Source organism: Crinia signifera, chromosome 8 (assembly GCF_055691185.1).
Source record: "Crinia signifera chromosome 8, ASM5569118v1, whole genome shotgun sequence".
NCBI lineage: Eukaryota > Metazoa > Chordata > Amphibia > Anura > Myobatrachidae > Crinia > Crinia signifera.
The window spans coordinates 61,961,930-61,973,524 of NC_139224.1; the positions used below are offsets into that span (position 1 = coordinate 61,961,930).

Sequence of the window (11,595 nt, forward strand, 5' to 3'; positions counted from 1 at the left end):
TTGTGGGGGGCTTCCACTGTATTGGTGCTTTGGGGGTCTTGCTAATGCGACTAAGCACCCACCAAAATTCCACCAGAATCTGAGCTGCAAAATACAAAAATCACTCCTTCCCTTCTGAGTCCTGCCATGCACCGAAATGGTATTTTTTGGTCACATGTGAGGCATTGCCGTACTCGGGAGAAATTGGGGCACAGATTTTGGGGTGCTTTGTCTCCTTCATTCCTTGTGAAAATGAAAAATTTTGAGCCAGAACTGCATTTTTGTGTAAAAAATTTAATTTTTAATTTTCACTGCCCAGTTGTACCACAATTGGTGAAACCCCTGGGGGTTTGAAATGTACATTATACCCCTAGATGAATTCCCTGAGGGGTGTAGTTTGCAAAATGGGGTCACTTGTGGGGGGTTCCTAACTTTTAGCATCTTATGGTGCCTAGAAACCTACATGGTGCCTAAAAAATAATCTCATAAAAAGGAGGCTCCAAAATCAAGTAGGTGCTCCTTCTATTATGAAGCCTGTGGTTTGGTCAACGTGCACACTAGGGCCACATATAGGATATTTATGAAAACAAAAGAATTGGGGGAATCAATTTTTAGTCACATTTCTCTAGTAAAATCTACTGTGTTCCTTAGAAAAATGTATTAAAATTGCTAATCTGCAAAAAAAATGAAATTTTGAAATTTCACCTACATTTTGTTTTAATTCCTGTGAAACACCTAAAGGGTTAACAAACTTCCAAAATGCTGTTTTGAATACTGTGAGGGGGGCAGTTTTTGAAATGGCATCATTTATGGGGGTGTCTCACATACAAGTCCCTCAAAGTCACATCAGAACTGAACTGGTCCCTAAAAAAATCAGTGTTTGAAATTTTCTTGAAAATTTGAGAATTTGCTATTCATATTTTAAGCCTCCTAGTGTCCAAAAAAATTAAAAGGAGGTTGAAATAATGATGGCAACATAAAGTAGACATATGGTCTATGTTAGTTATTAACTATTTTGAGTGGTATGATTATTTGTCTCACAAGCAGAAAATTTAACATTTTGAAAATTGCAAAATTTAACATTTTTTTACGACATTTTGGTATTTTTCACAAAAAAACACAGACTGTATCGACGAAAAAAAGTTATCCCCACTTAAGTGATACCTGTCAGATTTGAAAAAAAGGGCTCTGTCAGGAAGGCAAAAACTGGCTGCGGCGGGAAGGGGTTAATCTACTATAGAAATTATTTACCTGCCAAATTTAGTTTTAGGGGGGTATTCAATCTTGGATCACTGCTGTTGATCCCTGCTTTTTATAAGGTATTATATTCTAAGACTGATGGTAAAGTCAGGCTTGACCTAGCTAAGGGCAACAGTGTATTGCCTCAGTAATTCCATGTAGCCATTATCCTTTATTTTGGTGGATGGGAAGGGGGTTGATTAGACTAGTGTGGTTCATGGAGGAACTGTTACTTTTATGGCTCTGCAGATAAAAAAAAGCCTTGGCCCAATTAATATTTAATGATCCTGTGCTCGGTATTATAGTTTACTGAACACTCCTTACATATGTTGGAGTGTTTGAATTGCTTAAATATTATTCTATCCATGATGTTATTATTTTGCTATAGTGCAGCTTGACTTTTATATCCCAATAGTGATGGGAATGTCGGTATTGTTCTACTAAAGATCGCTGCTTTATCACCCCAGTCAATCCATGCAGTTATTATACTGTATGGATTTGTTTAATTGGGAGATGTGTTGATCAGGTTATTGTAGGATATATGGGGATCCATAAGTTGGGGTTAGGCTATACAGGGTGAGGGTAACAAAGTGGTTTAATCTGGTGGGGGGATTAGGCTATATAGGGTATTGGCTAGGTTTATTTGGGGGATTTCTAGTATTTGGGCATATAATAATTTTTTTCTCTCATATTTTGATATTATTGTGATATATATATTATCTATGACCGTGGTTCCCAACCTGGGGTACTAGTACCCCTGGGGGTACTCTGCAGACCAGTTGGGGGTACTTGGAAATAACATTGGTAATGGCGGAAGAAGAAAAAGTCTCCCAATGGCAAAAGAAGTCTACCACATTGTGTCATTTCCAGTTCCATCTGGAGCGTCATCAGCGTCTACTCGTGCTTTTGCCCAACCAGCAATTCACTGAGAGCTACCTGTGAACATCTGCCCCACACTGACATTGGTGGAAGAAGCATTGGTACTTGTTTCTTATCACGGCCACAATCGCGGGCATCGTGTGCCTTAACTTTAAGGCACACGATGTGACGCGATGCCCACGATTTCCCCATAGGCTTCAATGTTAAAATATTTAACATTGAAGCCTATGCGATGGACCCGATTTGTCCATAGGCTTCAATGTTAAATTATTTTAACATTGAAACTGAGTCCATTTAACATAGTAAAAAATGGGAAAAGGCCGAATAAGGGCCATTTCTCATTGGCTATGGCCCCGTCATGTGTGTAAAAAATAATGGCCCCCCATTGTGGCCGCCACCCCCACGATTAACGCGGATTAAATTTAAGGTCGGAGGATGCGCACCGCCGCCCCTCGCGGGCTCGCTTCGGGTTCGCGTCAATCGTGGGGGTGGCGGCCACAATGGGGGGCCATTATTTTTTACACACATGACGGGGCCATACCCAATGAGAAATGGCCCATATTGGCCCTTTTACCATTTTTTACTATGTTAAATGGACTCAGTTTCAATGTTAAAAAAATTTAACATTGAAGCCTATGGACACGATGTACCCGATTTCTCCATAGGCTTCAATGTTAAAATAATTTAACATTGAAGCCTATGGACACGATGTACCCGATTTCTCCATAGGCTTCAATGTTAAATTATTTTAACATTGAAGCCTATGGAGAAATCGGGTACATCGCGTCGGTCACATCGTGTGCGTTTTGGTATGCGACCGACACGATTTTTTCCGACACGACCACCACGATAGCAATCGTGGTGGCCGTGCTAGGAAACAAGTACCGAAGCATTAATGCTGCAGGCGTTAGCGGGAACTCTGGAGACAATACACAGCCAGCGGCCAGACAAAGACGGACCTGATTCCTGACCATATACTAATCCACGGCTACTCCTTAATATTAGGACACGCATTTCGCTCACTTCCACTCATAAGTACTGTGGAAATTTCAAATTGAGAGGAGGGGTGCTTATAAATGAAAAGCCTAATCAAGGGGTATGGGAGAGAAAAAAGGTTGGGAACCACTGATCTATGACATTTTGTTGGTATGGTTATGTTTACCTAAAATGACATATGACACTGCCAATATACTTCTTTATTTTTAACTCCATTTCGGGTATTTGTATTATTCTGATTCTGTGAATGAGTATTATGAGAGCACCTCGATATGAAACATATGATATTTTACCTTTTATTTGTATATCTCAAAAATTGATATGTCCTTTTACTGTGGATTTTCTTATCAAAACTTTACCAAAAATTACTGAATTGAAAGAAGAAAAAAAAAGAAGAATACAAAGAAGATATTTCTAACATATTCCTTGTATTTTTCATATAATTTATACACTTAAAACTCTGGTGAATACTTTTAGTATGACAGAATAGGCTCCGCCCCATCTGCCTTAACCCACAGCATGTCACTGCAACCAGAGTAGTTTAACAAGTGGCTAAACGGTGCTGCCAGCTTGAGTTTATGTCTATAATCAACTGCATATATAAATTGGTGTTATGTTGGTAGTTCATGACAGTCAGCCTCTGACCCCTCCCACCTGTTTCAAGCAATAGTCAATATGTTCCACTGATCTGTGAACGACGGTGTTCAGACATAATGCATCGACCTTGCAGTACAGCGGATGGCTGATATATCTGCATATAAACTGCTGATCATGTGCTCCGTGGAAACACATGGCTGCAGAGCACTGGCTTTCATAGTCTATGGTATAAGGGACAGAAAGACAGAGAGGGAAATCAGAAACAATCAGACTTGTAGACAAAAGTAAGCTTAGGTGAAATGAGACAGAAAGACCCAGATAATGTTGGTTACAGCTTCTACTCTATATTCTAAAACCAATTTAAGATGGAAGAAAAATGATGGGGGGAGAGAAAGGTGGATGCACACAAAAGCAGAGATAAGTATGAGGGGCGGAAATAAAACAGCCCAGATATTATAATTATCCAAATATGATTAAACCAAAGTTTCAGATGTATTTCATAATTCTGCAAGGTGGCAAAAGTATTAATGACAGCTTACCTAATGACTGTTATCACATTGCGATTAGTGTGAATGCGATGGGTGGCTGGATGTAACGCCATTGGTAAGTACATCTCAACCAGAGAATCCGTTTTCCCACTGTAGTCACACCAATTGCTCTATTCATTTATCTTCTATGATGAAAGTTCTTCGATGAAATCTGTTCTATGTACAGAAACTACTTAACAATGGCAAATCGCTGACCTTATTAGGCTGGTCTAATCTGAGCAAAGAGAACTGCTTTGAAATGAAATTATATTGTTCATGTGAAGTACATTCAATAATCTTGTGAATTAGCTATGTAGCTATTTTAGAGGTTATCAGTCTTCATCTACATTTATATTTCTTGTGTCTAGTTTTTGCCCAATACAGATGCTTTCCAGAAAGCTTTGAGAGAAGAGGAGAAGAGAAGACGGAAGGAAGAGAAAAGGAAGGAAATCCGGAAAGGTCCTCGGATAACTCGCTCTAGGTCCGAGTTATAACACAGAGAGGGGAAATAATGTGCGCAGGTAGCTGGTCTGAGGATTGCCTTACAGGAGTAATACACGTGCCAACACAATTTCTTGGGAACAGCAGAGATTGGGAATCCCAGGTCTGTTACAGCACTGAATGTAGAGTGTAGCAGGAACATAAATAAAAACTTAACCAACCACCTAATTGCTTAAAGCACTCGTTTTATTTATGAAAATAATTATTTATCGTTGTTTCACACACACCCGAAATAATGTGTTCTGTACAATTACTTCTATAAAATCAAATGCTGCAATGAAAGGTGTGCAAGCAGCTACAGTATATGCCTTATGTAAACCTGACTGTTAAAGGGTCCAGAGGTTCTTTAATGTACGTGAGGGCCCGAAGCAGTTCTTACTGTATTTTGGAAATGCTATTTGGTTTCATAGTGTTTAATAAGATTAATTAATCTGGTCTGCATTTAAAAGCAAGTAAGCTCAGAATCAGACATTTAAATTAGTGAATTTGCGCATTTATTTAATTCTGATACTGTAAGTGCCATATTGAGCAAATATCTAAAAGAAAGTCCATAAACAAATGTACTAACACGTTCAGTTACAATAAGACTCCACATGTCCCTGTTGTCACAGTGGGGGTAGGGGGGTGTTTGCATGGCATGTCCTGTTTTATCCTTACAGTTGGTAGTTATGACTTTTAACCCTCTGAGTGACAATGTTGTTGTGAGAGATCCTCAAAATATCTGTTTAAAATACCAGAGCCGCTCACAGCGGTAATTTTGGGTTCAGTATTAACTAAACTTCAATGAATTGACTTGGCTGTAGTTGTATTTATACTAAAAGGACAGTCGCTGTGCGCGATGCTGGCATTTTTATTGGATATTTGAGAATCACTCTCAGCAACATTGGCACTCAAAGGGTTAAACACCGGAAACCTTTGACACTTTGATGGGAGTGCCATTCTCCTATTTAACAACATTGGGCCATTGAAATACTGTATATGAGTGTGTGGAGAGCTTGGCCCATATCTGCAACTGCTGCCTAAGGGATGTGGAAGGGATTTATTATCGGTTTATGGTCTCCAAAAGATACAGTGGTAAGACTGGACAGTGCATTGTATGTCCTTGATTCATTTTAGGAGTACATGAAGGCAAGTTTGACAACCAATGCTTGCGCCACTGTCTTTCTGAGGCATAGTATAAATTAAGAACTTTTCACTAATAACCACTAAAAAAATTCATCCCACAAAAGCTCATACCATCAGCTATAATGAAAATAAGTTTTTTTTTTGTTTGTTTGGTTTTTATTAGATCTGGTTTACAAGGTGAGAGATTACTCTTAAGCCCCGTACACACAGGGCGATTTCAGAGGCCATATCCCCATGTGTACGGTACGACTGTCGCCGGGAGCACACTCCCGCAACCAGCCCTTTGGTGGCTCCCGGCGATCAGCTGCAGCTTCCCCCAGCAGTGTCTCCTTTTCACTAGAGACCATCTTTGTTCGCTGACACTGAACAATATATTGCTCCGTGTGTACAGAGCTTTAAGGTGCCCATAGACTAGTTCGGTTTGGGCCGATTTTGCGCAATCCCAAAGGATTGGGACAAGAAATTGACCCAAATCGGATGTATTTGACATCCCCTGTGCGCATCTGACCTGAGCCAGAGATCAGATCTGCTGCCCATCTGACCTGCAACTCTGCCCCCCCTCCCGGGAGTAGGGAATGGGATCACATGTGAAAAGATCATATGCGATAAGACTCAGCGAGAATCAGGTGGCCATACACTGCTGCGATACATCGCAGTAGTGTATGGCCACCATTTACGCTCCATACATGACATTACCAAAGCTCCAAGACAAACGATATAGGGCATGCACACTGAATGATATCATTAACGGTATGTTTCAGTGATGTCACCAGCTCCTAGCATGCATTGTTTATTATATAGTCAACGTTGAGCATGAAACAGACGATAGGGAGGGGGTGTCTTATCGATGCGCATCGTTATTAGGCCAACACGCTAAGCATATTCTATCGCTCAGAAAGGCCAAAATGAGCCATACCATTTATAATATTGCTTTGTGTGCATGGGGCTTTATTATTTTTTTTTAAATATATTTGACTTGTATTGTAGCACAGTCTATCATATTCTTTGTTTTGCTTTCTTAGGTTCAGCATATTGCTGCTTTAATTCCAAAAGGAAAACGACCATTTGATACATTTGCCCCAAAATATCAGTTTATTTTGAATGTTACCGTTCTTATGCTATATTATTATTGGACATATATAATAGTTCATAGGGATCCCTAAAAGATCTCCTAAAACCTCTTAACACAGGTCCCCACCTAGTGACCCTCTTGTCGAAATACAGGAAAAGGGAACATTTACTATTGTGTTTCCTAAAGAATTTGATTTAGGTATAGACACCAATCAAGTAAACATTCTCCAATATCCTTTTTTCAGCCAGGACCTCCATATCACCACTGCACCAATACCCCATTCCTGGCATATAATTAGCTATCACTTTATACCCTGCCTTAACCCGCCTCCCATACTATCCATTCCCCCTCCCCTTCTCTCCAATACTGCCCCTTCAGACACCACAAAAGAAACACCTAGAGTCCCACTGTATCTACTCTCCTTTTATTTATTTATATATATATATATATATATATCTCCTAGTTCGTCCTCCTTTTCCATTGCACAATAGTGATGTAGCCAATTATTTAATTTTTAAGTGCCTATGTTTTCCAATGAAACCTGCTGCTACTTATATTTATGTGAAATCTTTGAGGCTCCGCTGTAACAGATTTGGTTTTGCTCAGTTCTGTAGTGTAGTTAAACAAAACATAAAAAGTGATCATCATATCATGATATCTGTTCTCTGTAAGATGAACCCTCCTTGTGTTGGCACACATTGCTCTTTGACAGATTGTGGTGAGGTTCCAAATATTTGATATACTGTGAGTGTGAATGTCTTTTGGTGAAGGATGGAAAGGATATTAGGGTATTTTAAAATACAAAAACTTGTAGCATTGGTGGACATAAACACACGGTACCCTGGGGGTTCTACAGACCTGATCGCACGGCTACGAATATACAGGCCAGGTGATCATCACTTATAGGGCCTTATTCTAGTTCACTCTTTCTGACAAAATCCTTCTTAGATGGACAAAACCATGTGCACTGCAGGTGGGGCAGATGTAACTTGTGCAGAGACAATTAGATTTGGGAGGGGTTTAACTTCAAAGTGAGCTCTATATTGCAGTGTAAAAATAAAGCAGTCAGTTTTTACCCTGCACAGAAACAAAATAACTCACCCAAATCTAATTCTCTCTGCACATTGTACATCTGCCCCCCTGCAGTGCACATGGTTTTGTCCATCTAAGAAGGAATTTGTCAGAAAGAGTGAACTAGAATAAGGCCCATAGTGTGTACACACCGTGCGATATGGCTTCTAATGTTGCCGATATAGTGAACATCCGAAGCCATATCGCATGCTGATTGTGTGCTTTTTTTAGGGCTTGCGAGCCTGATGCGCTGCCGATGCGCGCTCCCGTGTGAGCACAAATTAGCAGCCAATTAGAGAGGGCAGCCAAGACTATATAGTGCGGATCTGCACTATATAGTCAAAATTGTGCGTCTGCAGCATGCTGTGCTATGTGAGTCCCGATACGATCTGATCGTATCAGGACTCGCATAGCACGGCATATCTACCGTATCTACACCTTGAGACTACACATGTGTACAGCTTGTAGTACGTATGCGTGAGGCCTTCCTGCGATAAAATCCTGCTACTTTTTTGATCGCTGGCCGTATGCAAGCTGATTGACACAAAGCCAGCCTTTGTCGGTGGTAACCAGGCGTTTTCTGGGAGTGTCATGGAAACACAGTCGTGTGACATCGGCTCTGGTTCCGATCTGACTGATTCTAGCGCAGCCACCAAGTTGGTCCTGATCTACGTGCAGACTGCACACCGTGGCAAAATCATTTGATGGTGAGTTGGTTGTGAATGAATTTGCAGCGATTTCCTCAGTTAAGTATTTTGCAGGCTTGCACTTAGTGGGATTTCACTCTCTGGGTGGCGTATACCTGATCACATGGCTCTGCAAATTAGCAGCCCACCAATCAGGTCTTTATAAATCCCCGTGTAGGGGTGTCTTGTGACTTGGCGGAGAGATTTCCCTTTATCAATTATTATTTTATTATTATTATTATTATTATTCCTGTTCATTTGTTTATTATTAACAATATAAGGACTGTGTATATTTTCTTTTCTTTTGTCCATGAGTGCAATGAACAATTTTTTTTGCATTTATATATGACATTAAATGAAAGTTGTCAGTTTACTCTCCGGTGATACTGAATTTATTCTTCCTATACTGACTGGACTTTGCAAATATTTGCCATTATATATAACGGGATGCATCTAATTAACATCAATGCATTTTCAGACAATAAAAATGACCATCAATCATCATTGCTCTAACTCTAAATTGCTCTAACCAGTTAGAGGCCATTTTTATCAGCTACAAATAGGCCCACGATTGCACGATAACAGATGGGGTCCAGGTTTTGTTCCAGGCGGCCGTGTATCGGGATTATGCTTTATAATACCCAATAAGTGCCGGTATTGGGGGATAAGAATGACCGCATTAGGGTTAATTGGATAGATTACGGCGTACCTATTAGCAGTTGTAGAGTGCTGCTACTAAAAGGACATCACCCAAAGACTGATGTGCAACTCAGGATGAGAGATATTAAAGACGTGCACATATATACCATTACATTATATATTTATCTTATATATCATATCTCATAATGCTGTTAATTACTTCTCACTAGAGGCCTTTATGGAACACTATTATAGATGTTATTAGGTAAATTCAGTTCTTAGTGAAAGTCCACAAACTACATATTTATATACAATATTTTGTACTAGTTACGAGCCCGCCAAAATTACAAAACAACTGAACCGTAACATTTTGAGTTGCTCTATCTGGTGCCATCTAATGGCACTGGTGCTCACAACACTTGAATTACCCCCACCTCATAGAGGTAAGGCGCAGCATTAGACTTTTATTATATAGGATGTCCATTCTAGTAAGGCACCACTCTAGAGCAGTTAAAAAATTCCAAATTGGTAATCCAACATATCTGCCTCAGAGATCCCTCTTCTCTCTAGGCTGTTACTGCTAGGCAACCAGATACTGATTGGGTTACTGAGACAGTGATAACCAATTAGAGCACTCCACACCCCTCTTTAATGGTTTTACCCATCGATAGCCTTTTCTTTGTCTGACTGACTCGTGGGCCAATCAGAAGATGAAGGCACCGTCCGCACACCCCCCCCCCCCCCGACCGTGCCTGCCAGCACCCCGCTCCCCCCTACCCCATTGCTTACCATCACGCGGCATCGCTCTTTCAGCCTCCACTGTTGGTCAGGTCCGGAATGCAGTGCGCACACTGCACAGTGCAGCCTGCAGAGCGCCGGACCTCTCTATGTCCTAGGCTCGGTGCTCTGCAGGCTGCACTGTGCGTGCCTGGCTGGGGGGACGCCGGTGCCGGGAGGGGGGGGGGGGGGCGGTGTGCGGGTGCCCGGTGGGGGAGGTTTGGCACCGCTGTGGGCAGCTGCCTGGGCCCCTCCAGAGGCTGGGGCCCAGGACAGCTGTACCCAGGGCACCCCCCTGTCGGCTGCCCTGTTAAGGGTGGAGCTTGCTCCGTGTCCTGGGACCTTGGGGAAAATAAAAATGAAACTATTTGGTTCTGCTGAGCCATTGATGGGTGGGAAACCATCTGGTTCTCCCCCATCTATGGCAAATCGATTCTACATTCTTCATAATCCATCCATGATTATGAATCATTGATGGTCGATGGGCATCCCTATGATGAACACTGACTCAGCAGGAAAGCAGAAACAGGCATGGCACCAAGGGCCTGATTCAGACATGATCGGTGCAATGCAAATTTGTATAGACTGTGAATGTGTGTGTATGCAGGGCCGGCAACAGAAATCTTGGGGCCCTTTACAATGATTTTTCTGGGGCCCCCACCTAATCCCAAATCCACACAATGCTTTTCTGCATGAGCCTCATTTAACCTTTCGCTGCTCCAGATCCTGCAATCTGTTGACAGGGCAGATCTTTCGCAGAGTGCGGTACCAACGACCCGCGCAGTAAAAGTACAGGAGCCAGTGACTGAGGCCACAGCACCAGCATCGGGTAAGGCTGTGGACTTGCGGCACCAGGCTGTGCGCACACACAGAGTAGATGGCTCTGAGCGCCAAGTGGCAGGGCGCACACACAGTAGACGGCAGTGGCACACAGTGAGTCAGTCAGACTCAGCCAAAAACAGATGGTGCACAGTAAATGGCTGGGACGCAAGGGTCACTGACAGGCCAGCTAGTACAGGCAGTGGCCGTGCCAGGGCATGGAAGCTCTGGGGCCCTTCAGATCTCTGGGGCCCGTCACACTTGTCCCCCTTGCCCCCCCCCCCCCCCCCTGTCGCCTGCCCTGTGTGTATGGGCGGCAATGCACATGTGCAGCATTGTCCAGTAATGAAATCCTGCTACTTTTTTATTCACATGCCGGTCGCAAGGTGATGACAGGAAGCTGTCGTCTGGGGTGGTAACTAGCCATCTATTGGGAGTGCCAAGAAAAATGCAGGCGTGCCAGAAAAGAACGTTCGGCTTGCCTAGGAAAATCAGAATCAACTTTATTGGCCATGTATGCTTGCGCACACTAGGAATTTTTTGTGGATTTACAGTGCAGCATCAAGCAGGGATGAAGGGGGGGGGAGGCATTACATACATTACATTAAGACATTACATGTGGGGAACACTTGCCCACCGAGTTGCACAGCGCCTAGGCAGCCATCAGCGGCGCCACTGGTCACTGCTA

The 11,595-nt window shown here is 42.3% G+C and overlaps 1 protein-coding gene across 1 annotated transcript in view; it reads left to right on the top strand.

Moving 5' to 3' along the window:
• CCDC134 (coiled-coil domain containing 134) overlaps window positions 1–4,881 on the top strand; it is a 28,116-nt gene extending 23,235 nt beyond the window's left edge. The window contains exon 8 of the mRNA XM_083156563.1: window positions 4,586–4,881. Coding sequence (XP_083012689.1) covers window positions 4,586–4,711 — 126 coding nt within the window. The 3' untranslated portion in view covers window positions 4,712–4,881. The remainder of the gene's footprint in view (window positions 1–4,585) is intronic.
• The last annotated feature ends 6,714 nt before the right edge of the window (window positions 4,882–11,595 follow it).